The 21,955-nt window shown below is 35.7% G+C and overlaps 1 protein-coding gene across 1 annotated transcript; it reads left to right on the forward strand.

Moving 5' to 3' along the window:
* The first annotated feature begins 777 nt into the window (after positions 1–777).
* Positions 778–2,064, forward strand: LOC112088507. Its single transcript, XM_024158810.1, has 2 exons — positions 778–1,032; positions 1,210–2,064. Exons 1-2 carry the CDS (start codon positions 778–780, stop codon positions 2,062–2,064), a joined length of 1,110 nt encoding a protein of 369 aa, XP_024014578.1.
* Positions 2,065–21,955: the final 19,891 nt, after the last annotated feature.

Consider the following 21,955-nt stretch of genomic DNA (forward strand, 5'->3'; position numbering starts at 1 on the left):
AACAAGTAGGCCGAGCCGCGGGAAGGATGTCCAGTGGGCCGAGCTGTGCAAGAAAGCAGGTGGACCGAGCTGTATCGTGAGAAGTGGGCCGAGCCGCATTTCAACATGCTTGGGCCGAGCCGCGCCTCAGTGAGGTGGACCAAATCACGTCGCGATTCGAATGGCAAGTGGGCCGAGCTGTGGAGAAGTTTTGATGGGCCGAACCTAGGCCTTGAAAGACGAAGCCCATAGAAACCCTAGGTGAAATACAAAGGCGGTGAGCCGCACGAGGCGATAAGGAAATATTCCGAAAATCCCTCCCGAAATTCTCGGCTAGGCGGTTCACAGAATTAGTATAAATAGACGATGTATACAATTCATTCTGTAACTTTTCACAACTCGAGAGCAATAAGACCTAAACACTTTCACAGAAAACAAAACCTTTTTTTGATCTTACTGTTCTTACGATTACCCTAGAAATTTCGGATCCCTTAGTTTTTCCTTACAAATTTTTGGTTGTGCGAGTTTTGGCTCGCACAATTTGGCGCCGTCTGTGGGAAATCGAAACTTTCTTACTCTAAATCGACAAGAATTTAAGATCCGAAGAACATGGCGAGCAACACCCTCGACGATAACAACAACAACGATAACGGCGCGGAGAAAGACGCTCCAGCATCAGGCACAACGACGGCAACGACCGAAACCCAAGAGGAAATGTGAAACATGATGGCTGCGTTGATGAAGAAAATCAACGAGCAGGACAAAAGAAACGAGGCGATTACGGAGAGGCTCGACGCGATGGCGGCTGAGCGACAACACCCAACTTGGAGAGCCCGAATTCCCGACCCGATGGATGGAATCCGGAGACGCTTCGACTTCTCAACGCCTGCAGAGGCCTCTCGGAGCGGCGCGAGAAACCACTTGGCTCCACCCATGTTTCGTCCCCTCGGCGAACAGACTCCCGCGGCAACCCGAGTCAACATGACCGAGCCGCCTCCACTCCGTCGGAACTCAAGGCGACGAGCCGGCGAAGAGGAGAATGACGCGATTGACGTGGGCACCCAGCAGAACGATGGAACCACGAACTCGCAACAAAACGGCTCGGCTCGGCGAATAAGCCAAGAAGTGCTCGCCTCGGCACTAAACGGCGTCCGGACTGACAAAATCACCGATCCGGCTCGCGGCGACAACCCGACTGAAGAAGAAGAAAACCTCCAATGGATTGAGCAGGCGGAGCGCGAAGACGAGCCGAGGAGAGAAGTGCGGGAGCGACTCCCCCAATCAAAGGGAATGACTCACGCGCAAACCCTCGAAATCAAAGAGTTGCGAGCCTCAATGGCTCGGACAGTTGCAGAGATACGCGCCATGAAATCTCAAGTGCATAATGCGACAAGTGCCGCGCCGGAGATTGATCAAATGCTCGAAGAAACCAAAAGAACCTCGTTCACGACGAGGATCACAGAGGCTAGGATCCCCGTGCCCGGAAAAGTCAGGATCCCTTTCTATGAAGGAACCACTGACCCGAAAGCTCATATCACGGCGTTCCGCATAGCAATGGGACGAGCCTTCACGAGGAACTCTGCCAACCTGACCAAGCAAGAAAAAGACGCCGGTTATTGTCTGTTGTTTGTAGAGCATCTCAAAGGGGCCGCACTAGAATGGTTCTCAAGGCAAGAACGTAATTCGATCAACAGCTTCCAGCAGCTCTCCGCCTTGTTCTTGAAGCAGTACTCGATGTTCATGGACCGAGGCACCTCCGACGCCGATCTATGGACGTTATCTCAAGAACCTAACGAACCGCTTCGGGATTACATGGCAAGGTTCAAAGTTGTTGTGTCCAAAGTAGAAGGAATAAGTGACAAGGCCGCCCTTGAAGCCCTAAACCGATCCTTATGGTACAAATCAGAGTTTCGAAGGGAGATGGCGCTGAACACGCCGCAAACAATTCAGGACGCTCTGCATCGATCATCAGACTTTATCATGAATGAGGAAGAAATGAAGAATTTAGACGAGCAGTACGAAGCGACGAAAGCAGCAATCCAGAGCTCGATTTTAACTCCGGATCTGAAGAAATACTATCACTAAGGATGCACCACGACCAGCATGAACTACGGAACATCTTGATCTCTGCAAAGGGTACGTAGACAGCCCGTCCTCGGACGGGTTCAGCTGTCCCCCTTCCTAAAAGGGGGGGGGAGTAGGTACGTATACACCATACTTACACCATTTCTTAAATTTTTTGCTCGTCAAGTCAGGTTTCTCTAGATTTATGTCACTTCATTTTTCCTTTCGTTCACTTGCTTTCACTTCGGCTAGTTTTAATTCACTTGCGTTCACTTCAGCTAGTTTTAATTCACTTGCTTTCACTTTGGCTAGTCTTTTATTCACTTGTTTTACGTCGGCTAAACATTTTACTTTATTTTCATTGATCTTGCATTGCTTCGGCAAAGTTCTACTTTGGTATCCAAACACCGTACGCCTCGTCTCGTTGCTGGCCACAACGAGACAACAAATACAAAGTTCTCTAAACGGACTTTTACCACCTTTCCTAGGACGAGGGTGCAAGTTACATCCTCTATGGATAAAAATAAAGCGCGCTATACAAATTTCAGACCAAAAACGTATCGGTCGCCACAGTCCACTATCGCACACGAGATTATAAGACGAGACTACATCGCTTTCTCTAAAACCAAAGTGAACTCTTAAAACCCGGCAAAACACACTCACCCTCTCGGGAACGCCGGTCTATAGTCATATTCCAAAGAGAACACTATATCCTCTGGAACTTTTGCCTCATCAATGAGAAACCCTGGGCTAACGCCTCGGCAAGAAAAAAAACAGGCTCAAGCTAAACACTTTGGCTGCAACGCCCGACTCTTCCTCACGAACGATCAGTCTCTCAAAGAAAACAAGGCCTATAAAACACATAACTTACTTGAAAAATACTTCAGCGTTAGTCAGAGATTCTTTATCAAAACAATCTAAAACAGCTCACCTCAATGAAGACCTCTCTCAGTGATAGAATGGATAAATCTCAATGAACGGCCCGAAATCATCTTTGGTTAATAAAAAACAAAACACCTCAACGTTATACACGGATCGGCATCATATAATGAAAACGCTTTGTCGTTATACATGGCTCGGCATCATCTAATGAAAACGCCTCGCCGTTATCATTAAACACGGCTCGGCATTGCCAATAAAAATCGTCTCGTCGTTATCATTAAACATGGCTCGGCATTGCCAATGAAAATCGCCTCGTCGTTATCGCTAAACACGGCTCGGCGTCATCTAAACGAAAAGGCCTCGTCGCCTATGCATTATCTTCGATCGTCACCTAGGCATTATTTTACTGTACTCATCGCCTAGGCATCACCTCACCTTGTTGCCTAGGCATTATCTCGGCTCGTTGCCTAGGCATTATTTTGGCTCGTTGCCTAGGCATTATCTCGGCTTGTCGCCTAGGCATCATCTTGCCTTTTTCGCCTAGGAATCATCTTGCCTCGTCGGGATCATCTCGTCGCCTAGCCATCATCGGCTCGTTGCCTAGGCATCACCTCGCCTTGTCTCTTAGACATTAGGTCGGCTCGTTGCCTAGGCATTATCTCTGCTCGTCGTCCATGAATTATCCCGGCTCGTCGCCTAGGCATCATCTTGCCTCGTCGGCTAGGTGTCATCTTGTATCATCGCCCAGCGATCATCGGCTCGTCGCCTAGGCATCCTCTCTACCTCGTCACCTAGGCATCCCCTCGCCTTGTCGCCTAGCCATTAACTCGGCTCGGCGGCTAGGCATCCTCTTTCGTTATCACCTAGCCGTCATCGGCTTGTCGCCTAAGATTCATCTTGTATCATCGCCTAGCCATCATCAGCTCGTTGCCTAGGCATCATCTTACCTCGTTGCCTAAGCATCCTCTTGCCTTGTCGCCTAGCCGTTAACTCGGCTCGGCAGCTAGGCATCTACTTGCCTTGTCGCCTAGCCGTCATCTTGCCTCATTGCCTAGGCATCCTCTTGCCTTGTCACCTAGCCGTTAACTCGGCTCGGCAGCTAGGCATCCTCTTGCATTATCGCCTAGCCATCATCTCGGCTCGTTGGCTAGGCGTCATCTTGCCTCGTCGCCTAGGCATCTTCTTGCTTTGTCACCTAGCCGTTAACTCGGCTCGGCAGCTAGGCATCCTCTTGCATTATCGCCTAGCCATCATCTCGGCTCGTTGGCTAGGCGTCACCTTGCCTTGTCGCCTAGGCATCCTCTTGCATTATCGCCTAGGCATCATCTCGGCTCGTTGGCTAGGCGTCATCTTGCCTCGTCGCGTAGGCATCCTCCTGCCTTGTCTCCTAGCCATCGTCTCGACTCATCTTCTAGGCACTGTCTTGCCTTGTCGTCTATGCATCTTTTGACCTTGTCGGTTTGGCATCTCCTGACTTAATCTAGTAACAAGCCGTATCTTGATCACATGTGTCGGCGTAACACTCTCCCCCGACAATATCTAACACGCCTCGGCATTGTATTTTCTGGAAAAGCTTTAGTATTAGTCTTTCAGCTCACCGTAGCACTATGGGCGTCTTGTCATTAAGAAAGGCACAGTTTTCGCAAAACGCCTCGTCGTTTTATTCGGCTCGTCACATTTTTCACAAAACGCCTTGTCGCTTATTCGGCTCGGCATTAACTCTCTCTTGAAACGCCTCGCCGTTAACGAAAGGGCTCGGTATTAACTCTCTCTTGAAACGCCTCGTCGTTAACAAAACGGCTCGGCACCAACTTTCTCTCAAAACGCCTCGCCGTTTATTCGGCTCGACAGAACCTTCTCAAAACGCCTCATCACGGCTCGCCACTACTAAACAGAATCGCCTCGTCCTTAACTTGCCTCTGCATCCTCGGCACCTTCTTGAAATGCCTCGGCATCCTGGGCACTCCTTGGGAACGCCTCGGCATCTTTGGGCCTAAGTCGTAACAGCTCGACTCGATGGTTTATCCGACAGTCAGGAGTAATGGACCTCATCATTCTCGCCTCCGAAACTGACGAGCTGGGGGGCTAACTGTTGGGGTCGGTTCTCACCCCAAGCGGATAAAACCATCTCGAAATGACTAAGTATGGAAAAAAGACAAATTAGCCGAGCTGCGCTCACCAAGACAAGTGGGAGAGCCGTGGAGAAAGACAAGTGGGAGAGCCGTGGAGATAGACAAGTGGGAGAGCCGTGGAGAAAGGCAGATGGGCCGAGCCGTGAATAAGGAAAGATGGGCCACGCCGTGCAAAGATGGGCCGAACCGCGAAGAGGAACAAGTAGGCCGAGCCGCGGGAAGGATGTCCAGTGGGCCAAGCTGTGTAAGAAAGCAGGTGGACCGAGCTGTATCGTGAGAAATGGGCCGAGCCGCATTTCAACATGCTTGGGCCGAGCCGCGCCTCAGTGAGGTGGACCAAATCACGTCGCGATTCGAATGGCAAGTGGGCCGAGCCGTGGAGAAGTTTTGATGGGCCGAACCTAGGCCTTGAAAGACGAAGCCCATAGGAACCCTAGGTGAAATACAAAGGCGGTGAGCCGCACGAGGCGATAAGGAAATATTCTGAAAATCCCTTCCGAAATTCTCGGCTAGGCGGTTCAGAGAATTAGTATAAATAGACGATGTATACAATTCATTCTGTAACTTTTCACAACTCGAGAGCAATAAGACCTAAACACTTTCACAGCAAACAAAACCTTCTTTTGATCTTACTGTTCTTGCGATTACCCTAGAAATTTCGGATCCCTTAGTTTTTCCTTACAAATTTTTGATTGTGCGAGTTTTGGCTCGCACAATTTTCTATATTCCAGCCTATTTCATTCAAGCAATTTATATCTAGTCATTTTCATCGTGTTTAGTTGATTTTATTAGGTTTAGTTATTATGTTATTTTGATTTTTGTACTTTTCCATTAAGATTAATTTTTACGTTGTAAAGACACCACCAAAACCCCTTAAAATATCGCCTGATTCTATACTTCCTTACTTTATATTTCTCTCGAAGGCTTTTGAAGAAAATAACCTCATTCCTGTGAATTCGATCCTTAAGTACTATAATCGATCAGATGTGCAATTGCGGCTTATTGATTTCATTAGAGTAAAACTTGACACCCTCATCACAGCAGACATCAAGTTTTTGGCGCAGTTTCCGGGGAAGGCACGCGTTTCCTTTTCCGCGAAACTCTAAGAAATGTTGGTAAATCGACTCTAGAACCATTTTTCTACTTATTTTCGTTTTTGGTTCTCTTTGTTTCAATTCCCGAGGCAATGGACCCTATAAATCCAAATCCCAACTACAAGAAAGGTTTTTTACAACACTCCTCAAGCCACCAGACGCAGAGAAGAACATCACGCTCGACATTTCGACCATATGGATCGAGACATCCATCCGAGTCATCCATAACACCAGCGTCGTGAGCCTGCTCGCTGATAACACCGTATTTGGACCACTTTTATGGATCGTTTTGAAATACTTTTACTATGTTTTTATTGCTTTCAAGTACTTTTATTATGTTTTTCTAGTATTTGTAGTTCCAAGACAATTTTTAGGAAACTTAGGGAAAGACTTAACAAAATGAATAGAAGACCAGATTTTCAGCTCAGAGTCAAACCGTCAGAAGTTCACCCCCGATTGAAGGCCTTCTCACCGTCTGATCCAGCTCAAATTTGGAGACCTCAAAGATGAAACTATCAGCTTTCCAGCACACTTTACAGCTTGGCAATCCAACGGTTCAATCAAAAGTTACGCGAAGAGCAAGATGTCCCGTAAACCAGCCGGTAATCATTTCCACCCGCGGCCAACAGCCATTTCACCACGGTCAAAGGCTACCCAAACCGCGGCCAAGCATCCATTCCCTGCGGCCACGCACTTCCCGACTGCGGCCAGCCAACTCCGAACTAGAAGGCCCATTTCTGAAGCCCAAAATTATTCCCTCATTTGGAGAAACCTTAAGTGACGTCCAGTGATGTCTTGAGCACTATAAATACATGTTTTAGGAACCTAATTCGTATCACATCATATGGTCTTATTGTTTTAGAATACTTTTTAAGTTTAAGCTTTTAGGGAGAGAGAGATTTATCTCTTGAACCCTTGTTCTTTCTTTTTCAATCTCGATTATTGCTCTACTTTTTAATACTATGTTTTTGATTTCGTTCATCATGTCTGAGTAGTTTTATTGTTGGGTCAAAGGGATTTTCGATAGGGATATATATGTTCGATGAGATTCCATGAGATATTGAAGCAAATCTTAGAACTTTTTCTTCTGAATTTACTTTTAATGCATGAGAGTAGCGTCATGAACTACAATCTGATCCAGATGCTTGGTGACACAAAAGTGTTCATCCGGTGTCATATCTAGTTTGGGAGAGCAAAAAAAACATAGGAGTGGAAACCTACCTATGGGCGATTTGTGAATGCTGACGAGTCTTAAACATAATGCATATTTTCTCTTCCAGGGCCAGAGTGGAAATCTACTGGTCAGGGTTGAGAGAGATAGTTGTCTATGATCACGACAGTAGCGTATTCATACGTCTGTGACTCTAGTTCGAAAAATTTTAGCTAAGATCTTATCAAATTTACTCTTTAGCAATGTTTTGAATCGTTCATACTCCGGAGAAAACTTCTCTGAAACTCAGCGCCTTCTTTTCTATAGAATTACATCGATTTTATTTCAAGCTTTAGTTCATTATTTTCATTCTCTTAATCGATTTTCATTTAAGCAATTAGGTTTAGCCGTTTTTCTAGTTTTTAGTTGATTTCATTAAGTTTAGTTATTAGGTCATTTTAATTCTTGTATTTTCTCGTTAAGATTAGTTTTTACGTTTTAAAGACACCACTAAAACCCTTACAAAAATCGCATGGTTCTAGACTTCCTTACTTTATATTTCTTTCGAAGGCTTTTGCTGGAAAAATCTTCCTTCCCTGTGGATTCGATCCCTAAGTACTACAATCGATCAGCTGTGCACTTGCGGCTATTGATTTCATTTAGGGTAAAACTTGACAACTCTCACGCAGACACACATCACTCGCCGCCGAGAAGATCCCTATGGACCTCCTCTGATCTATTTCGGGTCGTACGTCCAGCACCTTCCACCATAAAACCCTAGCCAGCAAGAGGACAATTTGAGATCAGCAAACGTTTGGGATATCTTGAAGGAATGATAAACCAGTTCCTTGATGAGCGGATTCTCACCGAGAACACCCTGCTCAAGAGGATTGATTCGATTTCTGAAGAGTTCAACAAAAAGTTTGATGGTTTGGCTGATCATGTCAGGATCTTGGAAGAGCAAACCCATAAAGACGCACGAACCCTTGCCGGAATGATTGATCAAGTCGCTAGAGAACAGACAAGACAAGGCTATGATATCATCCAAAACTCAAGTGACATAGCCGAATCAAAACGAGAGATCAAGGAAGTTGGAGAGTTCACCTCCTGGTATAGAGAGAACACAGACGAGGAGCTGCAAGGAATAAAGTACAGGCTAAGCAAACTCGAGCTCAAGGCACGTGAGGTTGATGCAAGAATGGAACAGATCTCCAACACTGAGCCGGTTGGAGGTTTTTCTAAGAAATCTCCTAAAGATCTTGATGAGAAGACGAAACTATATCCTGGTATAAGTTTAAGACAAACCAAGAGCCGACCCGATGATGGTAGACTACCAAGGAAAGAAATGGAAGAGGGTCTCACCAACTGGAAGGAAAAAGAAACAAACCCCGAGGAAGTCACATTCAGTACGCCTATATCTTCACCAAAGGGTTTCCGTCGACACTATTTCTTGATTTTTAATCCAGCTTGAGCGTTCGTCCTCCTCCTGCTCCATCTGAGGGGAGTGTAAGAAAATAGGATATAGAATATTTTCTTATATCCGATAACTTCAAATATGTAAAGATATACTTGAGAGATACTTCTATTGTAACTATATAAGAATTGTCTGATGAATAGAAATTTCTACGGAGTTTCATTATCTTACAGTCTACACAATTCCATCAACCACATCCACACTGATTCCACCAGACGAATCAACATGGATTCAAATCGAGAGCATATGCCTCCTTACCGAGAACGTGTATTACTACTGTGAGAAATTGATCGCTTCTAAACTCGAAAACCCCCACACCGAAATCACGACCATAGCAAAAATCAAGGCATTCAAAGCATTGAACAACTCTGAAATAACAACTTCTCTAATCAGAGATGATTTTCTTCCCAAGGCAGATATAATAGGCTCAGCTACGTACTTGCCTTGCGACTTATCACGACGTAGTAAAAAATTCTCGAAAGTGCTTATGGGGCATTGCTTCAACATGATGATCATTCGGAGATCAGAAGATATCAATCAAATGTTCCTTGCTCGATAAGTAAGACAGATTTTGATCCTTTGGTGGGTAAAAATATGTGAATTAACACTTTTCAGGCAACAATCTACCACATTTGGAGAGAGAAAGAAATGCTCGATGTCCTGGCGAATCACCACTCCAAACAGCTCAGCTCATACAACTCATTGAAAAAAATGTTCGGATCGTATAATGGCAATTTATATGATGAAGCTCTAATCTTGTGGTTTGCCACAAGGCAATCTTAAACTGCAAAGACAATCTCGAATACAATTTTACATTCATTTAATAAAAACAAAAAATTGGTGGATTAGGTTTATGATCAATATGTCTATATTAGCAGCTCGTAAGCTCCCTGCGCTCTAATATATATGTAATATCTGGAATGTTTCATTGAGTCAATGACTCAACTCATGCATGGCTGAATGATTATCAATATAATACATGATTATCAATGTAATAAATGATTATGAGTTAAATAATTCTAATAGAGCATAAGTAAAAAAATTTAAATGTTTTATTTTTAAAATAACAACATATATATATATATACATTCTTTGGTTGAGATTCTACAGAAAACTAATGTATCACTTTGTTATATTTTAATGGGTACAGTAGTTTTATTTTGAAAGAAACTGAATCATTATGAAATGATATAGGATTTAAAATTTTGGAAAGGAAAAAGATTTATGTTTTTTTCGGAAAAACAAAATCTTACGGTTTTTTGAAAAAACAAAATTTTTGCTTTTGTGTTCAGAAAACTAGATAAATTTTATGTTTTTGGTAGAAAATAGAATCATTTTTTTATGGAAAACGAGAAAAAATATAAATTTTTATGTTTGACAGAAAAATGTGATAAATTCTTACTGAAAAATAAATTTCACGTTTTTGACAGAAAATAAAAAATTTTAAAATTTATCCAGTATAATTTCGAAGTTAAAAAAAAAATTACTTCAATGATTTATCTAATTATAAAACAAAATTTCATAAGAATTTCACTCTAAAATAAATTTGAGAATGTTTTGATTTAATTAAAAAAAAAAAAAAACCTTACGGGTAGGATAGCCTATACGAACCCATGTAAAGGGTACCTGTCCGTTTTGAACCATCATCTTTTTATACAAATAGGATGGTTTATGGGCTTAAACTTTTTTAGGTTTTAGGGTACCCAATGGGTAATTACCCTAATTATCAACTAGATATCGAAGTCTTTTTCAATCACGGAGAGTCATACTGTATTGTCAAACGTACGTAAGTGAATCCTTAATACTGTTTTTAATGATCTCTTTTTCCTACACAATAATTTGTGTGTCCACAAATTTCACCAAGCTTCAAAACGTCTGATTTAAAATTTAGTATGGATTGGCATGCTTCTTTGGAAACTAGATCAAAACTGTTAAAGTTCAAATTTTAGTAGAACAGCAAATGATGAACAAACGAAATTTCTCGTGGATGTAATGCATTGTAATTATACTATCATTAAGAAATGTACAAGTGAAGCAAAGTTCACATACAAAATAAATAGGTTTAGACATGATAACTGATACGATCTTCCAAAGGACTTCACACACTTAGATCGGCGGGGTTGATAGATCCTTGACCCTGAACAATTTTTGAAGCAGATGCTAAGGCGTGAGAAAAAGACTCCCGAAAATCTTTAAGCTCAAAGTCTCGAGAACGATTTGAAACAAGGGGGAGTGGAACAAAGATAAAAAGAGAACGCCGGTAAAAGGATGTGAGGGTGTGAGAAATGAATTCCCGAAGATTCTAAGCCCCGATTACTACTAACGAAAATTTTAAATTTTGCAGGCGAAGGCTGCGTCAAGTTCGATGAAAAGAACTTAATAAAACGAAAAAAACTTCTGAAGCTAACCACCTAAGAATCGAAAAAGTTCTCAAAAGAACAAAGGAGAAAAGTCTCAGATTTTAATTGATAAATGAATGAATGAAAATGAAAGGGGTACAACGCCTTATATAGGGGTGGATCAGACCAAGAGTCATGCATAGAAAATTACAAAATAAATAAATAAGTTTGACTAAAACTTGGACTTTTTCTTTGCCTAGCTTTGACTGACCCTTGAGATTCCTTGGCAAAAATGACTCTTGAAATTCTGACCCATATACCAAGTCCGTACTGAACCGCGGCCGTGTGTGGTATAGCCCTTAACTTCGTTAAAACCCTATTCGGTAAACTCATTCGGACAAACCCGGGAGCAAGGAAAAAGAGTATCAAGGACTACACCAGGCCGAAGTCAGTAAGCACCTTGGTATGTGAGAAGGGTCACGGCACTGGATGTAGCTGGTTCCATATTCTGGTTCCTGAGCTCGGTAAGTATCTTCTGAACGGCTCCCGCCAACTTCCGGGTGCGTGATCTCATCATCGGTCCGTCCGGAATGACCAAGGTCGTATCTGGTTTCTGCTCCTCGATCTGATCTTCGACCCGTGGTTCAGCTTCTGGTTCTGGTTCTATGATCGCATCAATAACACCAATTAAAACAATCATTAATGTTTAGTCTAGAAATGAATATATATAAAATCAGAAGATATATAGAAATACAAAAGTTAACATTTGCTATAAAGAATATAGCCATCAATGCTTGTCGGAAGACTTATAGCATGTTAAAAAAAAAAAAAAGGATTCAATCAAGTTCTTTCAAGTCATCAGCATAAAATGGGGTTGTACCTAAGTTGCACATAGACAAATATAGAGAATGTAAAAAAACATAGGTCCATTTAATAACCTGAAAACATTTCACTTTAGTACTCGAGAAATTTGAGTGAGAGAGACTAACCTTCAAACCAACATCAAAGTCAGATTTGTGAACCATGTTTCTGTTGGATAAGCTTCAATAGCTTAAGGTCCAAGACATCCTTATCCAATAAGGATTAGGATAAGATGGGCTTAACAGAATTAGGAGTTATCTAATCTATTAATAATAACAATATGAAAAACTATGAATGAATCATTGAACTATTGTGTCTTTCTATTTATTATTATTTTTTAATTAATTGTATTTTTCATGTATAACTGCTAATTTATTCAAAGGTTACAATTTTACGGAATTGTGTCTTTTTATTTTATTTTATTAATTGTACAATTTCAGATATAACCGCTGATTATCACAGTTACTTCTCTTAATACTTATGTCTTTTCAAGATTTTATATATTTTGCTTCATTCTTCATTATTTATTTTATTGGACTTTTTTATAATGCTCTTTTACTTTGAAAAATAACACCTTATATATCAATTTACTGTTGATAAACTTCAAATTAATTTAAAAATCTTTAGTAAAAATATTGTTCATTTGCAAGCAATTAAACTATTAATAATAATAATATAAAATACTATGAATAAATCATTTAAACATTTTGTTTTTCTAATTATTATTTTTTTAATTAATTGTATATTTTCATGTATAACTGCTAATTGGGTGATATGCATGAATAATATGTTTTGGTAAGCAAATTAGCAAACTATCATAGGAAATCAGTCAATTGATTGTATAGCAGTAGTCAACTGTAAAAAGTATGTGGAAAAGACTGAATACCCCTTACTCTATAATTCTGGATAAAACTTTTTTTGACACAATTTGGGACCACAAAAACTTAGAAAGATTGAGATTTTACCTTCTTTTTTGAACAATAGCAATAAGAACTTTAACAAACATTAATATTTGTTGTCGTCTTATAATGTGTGGAGGACTAAATTAATTATTATTTTCTCTCTCCACCATTCTTCTCTTCCTCTATGTTATTCTTCTCATTCTCTTTTTTTTGTTTCTTTTTCTAAACACAATATTCAAAATGAGTGAATTTTAGGTAGTGCAGCGCTGATTTGATTAATCTAATTTTGCAATTTAGCATTATGGTTTGTATTTTCTCAAAAAAATTATACACGTTACTTTTTTGCTCAAATCATTTGAAATCTCACGTAACTCTATAGCATAATTGACTATTTTATAAAAAAATCATTTACTCAGAGTATACGGTTATGTAAGAGACGACTATTTTCATAAAAAAGTTGCATCCTCAGATGAACATCCTCTCACTCTAAAATCATGAGACATTATGGACGATATTTACTATGGTTGCACCAAGTTGAAGGTAAATAAACGTATACCAAATAGTCACATATCACTTCAGTATAGACATTCTTTATTCTAATTCTTTTGTTTGTTGTGCTCATATATTTATAGTAGATGCCTACTAATATGTGACTATGTTTAATATGTAGGTGGTTGTTATCAACCACGATGAGTAAAAAAACATTGCAAATGAGAAGCTTATGGGAGAGGTGTACACAACTAGTTTTTGGAAATCTTTTTATGAAAGACCTTTCTACGCAGAACCAACTTATGTATGTTCTGGTGACTCGGAACTACTTCTCAAAAAATTATATGCGCTACCTTTTTGCTAAAATCATTTGAAATCTCAGGTAACTCTATAGCATAATTGACTATTTAAAAAAAAAAAAAATTTCATTTACTCAGAGTATACGATTATGTAGTAGACGACTATTTTCATAAAAAAGTTGCATCCTCAGATGAACATCATCTCACTCTAAAATCATGAGACATTATGGACAATATTAACTATGGTTGTACCAAGTTGAAGGTAAATAGACGTATACCAAATAGTCACATATTATTTCAGTATAGACATTCTTTATTTTAATTCTTTTGTTTGTTGTGCTCATATATTTATAGTAGATGACTACTAATATGTGACTATGTTTAATATGTGGATGGTTGTTATCGACCGCGATGACTAAAAAAACATTGCAAATGAGAAGCTTATGGGAGAGGTGTACACAACTAGTTTTTGGAGACCTTTTTATGAAAGACCTTTCTACCCAGAACCAACTTATGTATGTTCGGGTGACTCGGAACTACTTCCCCCATTAATGCGCTGACCACATGGTCGACAAAAGAAAATAAAGATCCCATCCCGAGGAGAAATGAGGATAAAGTAGTCAAATATTTAGTGTTTGTAACATAGTTAACTTTTTATATTGAGTTGTAGTTGACTACTTTATGGTAAAAATGTGGTTGATCCAATTCGTTTGAATGACACAAAGAAATTTGAGGAATGCGGCAAGGCTTTTCAGCAGGTGTCTGGGGAGGGGTTACAATGGTAACTCTATGGCCATAGTTCACTATTTTCATAGAAGATCATTTGCTCAGAGTATGTGGGTTATGTAGTAGACAACTATTTTTATAAAAAGGTTCGTTTGAATGACACATAGACATTGACTACTTTGTAATGTATTTTGATTAGATAGCTAGTACTCAAAATTGATTATTAGTAGTTGTTTATTTGCTTCATACAACTCAAAGTTGATTCTAATATTTAAGTAAGTATTAGTAATTGTTTTTTTTCGATTATATAGCTACTACTCAAAAGTTGATTATTGGTAATTGTCTATTTTCATCTTTGAGTTGGGCTGTTTAATGAAGGCAGATAGGTTGAGCGCCGTGATGACAGATGTTCCTTGAATGTTTGGTTTAAAATCTTACATAAACTAGCAAATGAAAGCATCTTCTGCAGATTCTCTAGCAATTTTTACAAAGACATCAACGAGTGCATCGCGAATCTGGAGAAGCACATTATTTGTGAATGGTGTGGGTTCACATTGTTGAAGAGAACACATATTCCTACAAAGGAAAAATGGCAAAAAGTTAGTTATTGTAAATTGATTACTATTGTAACGTAGTTAACTATCGATAGTTATATTAGTAGTTGGTTATATGTGCATAGTAGTTATGTAAACTGAATATGGAGTAGTTGTTTATTGTATTTGTTATAGACGATAAGAGTAGATGATTACTAATAACGATATTCAATGTAGTTATTACTTACTCAGTATGCATATAAAAATAGTTAACTACTCTAGATCTACAAAATCAAAGAGAATCATATATCGATAACAACGAAGAAGATGATAGAACTGAGTGAATACAGTGAAACAAAAATCAGAAGTACTAGAAATAAAGTGATTATAGAGAACCAGAAATAAAAGAAGTGGGCCAAAGAAATAACCTCTCACAACTCAACAAAGAAGAAAAATTTAAAAATCCTAGGTCTACAAAATCAAGAAACCCAGATGTGGATAACAGCAAAAAAAGCCACAGTACTGAAGAAATACAGAGAACAATATACAAAAATAATAGAATGTAAAAATCAGCAGAAGAGAACCAGATATCAAAGAGGTACCTTTCATAATTCACCGCCGAAGAAAGAGTCCGCTGTGTTATAGTTTTTTTCACTATAGTTTGAAGCTGATGTACCGGCGATAACGAAGAATGGTAGAACCTCGCCGTAGGAAAAAAGAAGAGTAAGAAGAGGAGATGATGATGTGGATGTGAGAGAAATTATTTAAAATGAAATATGAATTTTGGGATTTGAGTTTGAGTTTTGAAATGAGAAAAAAAAAAATTTGAATTAAAGTTAAATGTGAAGAAAGAGAAAACGTTGTCAGAGGAAAAGTAACATGTATAAATAATGGATGTTATAACAAATAATAATGGTTAGAGTATGAAGAAGCTGAGGGGGTATTGAGTACTTTCCACTCAATAAAATATTAAGATTTTATTCAGCTAATTAGCTTTTGTCTTCTTGCTACCACACCTAGTTTCCCTTCTTTATATCTGTATTTTTCTTTCTTTCTAAATTTTTTTCTTCCTCACAAACAAAAATGGATACCACCGGAAGAGCTATTACAAACTTAAGATTGGAACAATCAACAAAACACAACAAAGAGTACCACAAGTTTCATCTTTTCACGAATCTCTTTAGCACATTCATCTCCATGTGCTGCTAATGCCTCTAACAATGTTATCATGTTAACTTTGCAATTATTATTTATAAATATATTGTATAAATTGAAAATTAACATAAATATTATCTTAACATAGTTATCATTACAAAGTTAACACAAATAATATTCAGATTTACTATATGTTGACATGTTATAAGTATCAGATATTCTTGTTATTACGTTATAATTATCGGATATTATTGTTAGCACGTTATGAAAATCAGACATTATTGTTATCAAGTTAACATATATAACATGTAAAAAAATTTTTATCATGTTAAGTATGTTAACAAATAGTATATAACATGTAATTATTGTTAATATGTTAACATAGTAATTGTTAGCATGTTAACAACATGCTTTTGATAATGAATAGTTGTTTTCTAATCAGATGAACAGTAACACCAATCATATGATGAACAGTGTCACCGATTTATACTGTCGAAAAATCAGTTTCTAAATCAATGGCATTTTTGTAATTATTTAAACTGGGAAATGTGTTTTTTGGGATAAATTTGTATTCTCTTTCGTATTTTACTAATTTTTAAATCAATTTTCCTACTTACCTAATTTTTTAGTGAACCGTTGGTATTGAGTCAATTAACTCTAATACTTATGTCTTTTCAAGATTGTATATATATATATTACGTTTCATTGTTCATTACTTCTTTCTTACTTTAAAAAACAACACGTTATATATCCATTTATTGTTGACAAACTTCAAATTAACTTAAAATTCTGTAATAAAAACATTGTTCATTTGCAAACAATTATTACAGAAATTGTGTTACAAGAAAGATTTTTAGTAGATGTTTAGGCATGAATAAAGAAAAACTTGAAATGAAAGGTGAAAAATCTGCTTGTTCTCTAAAAAAATATTTTTGGAACAAACGTCAAAAATTTTGGATTAAACAGAAAAATGGTAATTCTCTTGGCAGTTATATCACTAATTTTAAAAGGCAATATTAGATTTTGTCTTAATGAGTTTTAAGTTATATTTAAAAATTTGGCCATGAATAAAGAAGAACTTGAATTGGAGGATCTACCATCCGCTCATTATCCAGAAAATATGAGACAATTATATAATTTATTTGACAACAAAACACGATATACCAAACTATAATGGGAATTAAATATGCACTTTCTTAAGTATATAACACAACTAATAAGATTTGGATGTCAATTAAAAAAGAGGACAAAGAAAAAGCCAATTTATGTTAAAGTTATGAAGATTTTAGTTTTAAAAATTACAAAATAAAAATAAAAAAATCACAAAAATGTTTCAAAACAAAAGAGAAGGCTAGGAAGAACAAAAAAAACTTTAATCTGTGAAGAAAATAACAATATGAAAAACTATGAATGAACCATTGTGTATTTCTATTCATATTATTTTTAATCATGCCTTCATGTATAATAGTTATTTTTAAGAAAATTTATTATTATAAGGTTGTGTATTTTTTCTAAAATTTTTTAGATTATAACTTTCCTTTAAAAACTACGAATGAACTGTTGTGTATTTCCATTAAATATTTTTTTAGATTGTATCTTTTCATATATAACTCCTAATTTTATGAACGGTTGCTATTGTATGGTTGTGTCTTTACGTTTGTTATTAGTATATGTATTGTTTGTTTAGTGAATCTATGATTACATTTTAATGGAGAATGAATCTTGGAGATTTAACTGTTACCGTTTTTTTAGTGAACCATTGCAACTATTGAGTTTATGGTTATTTCGCTAAATATTTTAATTCTAGATATTATAGTTATTTTACCAACCATTGCAACTCTTGAGTTTATGGTTATTTACTAAAATTTCAACTATTGAGTTTAATGTTATTTTACAAACCATTGCACCTATTGAGTTAATGATTATTAAACCATTACAATTGTTGGAATTATGCTTCTATTAAACTATTACATCTTTTCATTTATACCCTTTGGAATTCTATAAATTAAAAACTATGAGTGAGCCATTGTGTCTTTCTGTTTATTTTTATTTTTAATTATTTATATTTTGTGTATAACTACTAATTTATTCAATGGTTACAATTTTACAGTTGTGTCTTTTCATTTATTTTATTAATTGTACTAGTTCATACATAACCGCCGATTATCAAATGTTGTTTCTCTTAATGCTTATGTCTTTTCAAGATTGTCTATATTTTGTTCCATTTTTCATTATTTTTTATTAATTGTTTTTAATAATTCTCTTTAATTTTGAAAAACAATACCTCATACATCAATTTTTTGTTGAAAAACTTCAAATTAACTTAGAATTATTTTAAAAAAAACATTATTCATTTGCAAGCAATTATTACTGAAATGGTGTTAGAAGAATTTTTTTGAAGTAGATAGTTAGCCATAAATAAAGAAAAACTTGAAGTGGAGCGTGAAAGATCTGCTCATTCCCAAGCAAACATTTTTGGAACGAAAGCCAAATAACTTGATTAAAGTTGGTAATTCCCTTAGAAATTATATTACTAATCTTAGTTTTTTTCTACTAATCTTAGAACGAAAGGCAACAGAATTTTTTTTTTATCTAAGTTTTTAGTTCAATTTTAAAATTTGTTTTCTAAATTCTATTCAGCCATGATGAATAAAGAAGAACTTGAATTAGTGGATCTTACATCTGCTAAATTTCAAAAAAAAAAAATTTGGAAACAATTCAAAAAATTAGGATTAAACGAAAAAATGGTAATTCTTTTGGTTAGTTTATCACTTATCTTACAAGGAAACATAATATTTTATCCTATGATTTTATTAGTTATGTTTTAGAATATGATTTTTAAATATTATTTATCATTAAATATGCAAGTGTAGCACTATTTTTGGTTATACTATAATAGTTATATAATTTATTTGACATAGAAAACATGATATACCAAACTATAATGGGGATTAAAGATGCACTTTCTAAAGTAGATAATGCAACGAATACATTTGGATAAAGTAGATAATGCAACTAATACATTTAGATGTGAAGTGAAAAAAAAAAGACAAAGAAGAAGCCAATTTATGTGAAAGTGATGAATATTTTAATTTTCAAAATAAGAAAATGAAAAATCACAAAAAAAGTTTCAAGACAAAAGAAAAAGCTAGGAAGAACCAAAAAAGAAAAACTTAAATCTGTGAAGAAAATAACGATATGAAACTATGAATGAACTATTTTCTCTTTGTATTTATTGTTATTTTTAAATTAATTGTACTTTTATCATTAATATGAAATATTATCATTATTGTAAAGTTGTATCTTTTTTTAATTAATTATACATTTCTATGAAAAAAATTACGAATGCAATGTTGCATCTTTCCATTAAATATATTTTTAATTGTATTTTTTGTATATAACTATTAGATATTGTATGGTTATGTCTTTTGGTTTTTTATTTGTATGTGTTGTTTATTTAGTGAATCTATGAATACATTTTAATAGGAAATGAATGTTGAAAATTTAAATGTTATACTTATTTTGGTGAACCTTTGCAACTATTGAATTTATGGTTATTTTACTAAACATTGCAATTTTAGAGATTATGATCATTTTATCAACCATTGCAACTCTTGAGTTTATAGTTATTTACTAAACATTGCAACTCTTGAAATTAAAGTTAGTTTACCAACCATTGCACCTCTTGAGCTAGTGGTTGTTAAATCATTGCAACTGTTCAAAATTTAAACAATTTATTTCTCAATATTGAAGCATTGCATCTTGTCAAAATAAAGATACAATTTCTTATTAAAGAGGCACAACTTTTCAATAAAAAGATACAACAAAACATAGTTTTTGTTTTTTTATTTTCATTTAGAGATAGGTAAATATTCTATTTACATAGCATATAATTCACCTGTTAAACGTTATAAAGTTAAAGTATCTGCTACAATTACAAGTTTTTCAAATACTATTGGTATAAAATCTACGAGTTCACTATTGTTAAACAAAGAAGGTATTATTTATTCAATAATACGATAAAATTTAGTTATTATGTGTCCTCCATTATGGGTGTAAAATTTTGATATGAAATTGATATCATATATTTTTAAATATACACATGTTGCTTGCAGAAAAGTATAATAAATCAATAAATACTAGAAATTCAATAGAATTAGAAAGTTTCTCCGAATAACAATTTTCGATTTACAGTATATTTTTAAATTATATATTTTTAAAAAATACTTTTGGAATGTTAATTTATATATATATATATATATTAATTTATAATTTATTTTTAAATAGATTATGATTTTTAACCAATATCAAACGATAGCATTATCCCAAAAAAATTAGAAAAGTGAGTATTTCTATTGCTAGTCATAACATCATATTTACTTTTTAATATATTAGATCTAATAATGTTAAAAAATAAAGAAAAATGATGAAGACCACGAAAAAAGAACCAAATAATAACTTAATGCAATATCCCCATTATAATGCTTGAGTTTGGTCAGTAGAAAGTACTGAAACAGATGCAGTTAGTAAACGGCAATTGATCTCAATTTGTTGCAAACAAGGTCGTGTTTTACTCACTACTGCTCGTGAGACTCCACCGTTATTAGTTTTTTAATCAAGCATATATAAGAACATATAATTTTATCCTTACTTTTACTTCTGTGGGTACAGAATTTGATTATTATATTCAAAATATATATGGGATGTATTGTTTCAAGGTCCATGGTGGAAATTATCATCTTATTGGGTCTGTACTACCATGTGATGGTGAGCCACCAAAATTTTCTCAAATGTATATATTTGATACAACTAACGAGTAAAAAATCGCCTAATATCACACAATTAAGAATTTGTTAAGTCAATATGATATGTCCAATGCTATATGATGTTAGAAATTCAAGAAAGTATTATGTTTCTGAAAGATAATGTTGACTTAAAATGTATCAAAACTATTTCTAATGGTTTAAAATCTTATATAAAATATTTTTCAAATTTCTTACAGATTATGACAAATTTAAGTTTTTTTTAAAAAAAAGATTTTGTACTAGAATTTTATTCTCTTTGTTTGGAGATTTTAACATTTCATTTCATGATAATGTTGTTAAAAACTTCTCATTGTAAATATATATCTATCAACGATTTAATTCTATCGGTAAAATTAATCATGTTGGTTATAATGGTTGTTTAACTTTTTCTCAATGTCAATTGTATAGTTGCCTTTTATATGGTTGTATAAGTTGAGTTATACATGGTTACATTAATTGTAAATTATGAACTCAAATAAAATTTGTGTAAATTGCTTTGTACGGCTTCGTTCGTCTTTGTATCTTTATAGTTTTGAAAGTCATATCTATTTATTTTTTACAATAGTAGTTAATTTTTCAATAAATTAGATATTTACATCTAAGTATCATCACCTTTTGTTATATGTATATTTTTGAAATAATTAAGAGTTTAATATACCTTATTTTTCTGTGATTTTGCGGAGGCTCGATACCTAGTTCAAATAGAAATAAGATTAGTAAAGGATCTCTAATCTATATATAAGTTTATCGAGTTTGTGATTAACATAAGTGAGAACATTGATGTTTAGTTTTGAGTTAAGTTTCTAAACATAATAAAGAGAGCAAATTTTTTATACAAGTTCGTGTCTTTGTTCTTAAGCAACTATATTGTGGTATCAGAGCCACAGAGTTAACGTGGAGGAGAAGAAGGCGAGGTAGAGACAAAACCGATGATGGCAGGAGAAGAGGATTCCATAGGAGCGGACTCCATGGCTGTCACGACCGTCCCTACACGCAAGGAGACAACTCCTTCACCCTCATCGATCCAGTGTCCCATTCTTACTTCAACAAATTACACCAAACATGAGGATG

The sequence above is a fragment of the Eutrema salsugineum genome, unplaced genomic scaffold (assembly GCF_000478725.1).
Source record: "Eutrema salsugineum unplaced genomic scaffold, Eutsalg1_0 scaffold_8, whole genome shotgun sequence".
Classification (NCBI taxonomy): domain Eukaryota; kingdom Viridiplantae; phylum Streptophyta; class Magnoliopsida; order Brassicales; family Brassicaceae; genus Eutrema; species Eutrema salsugineum.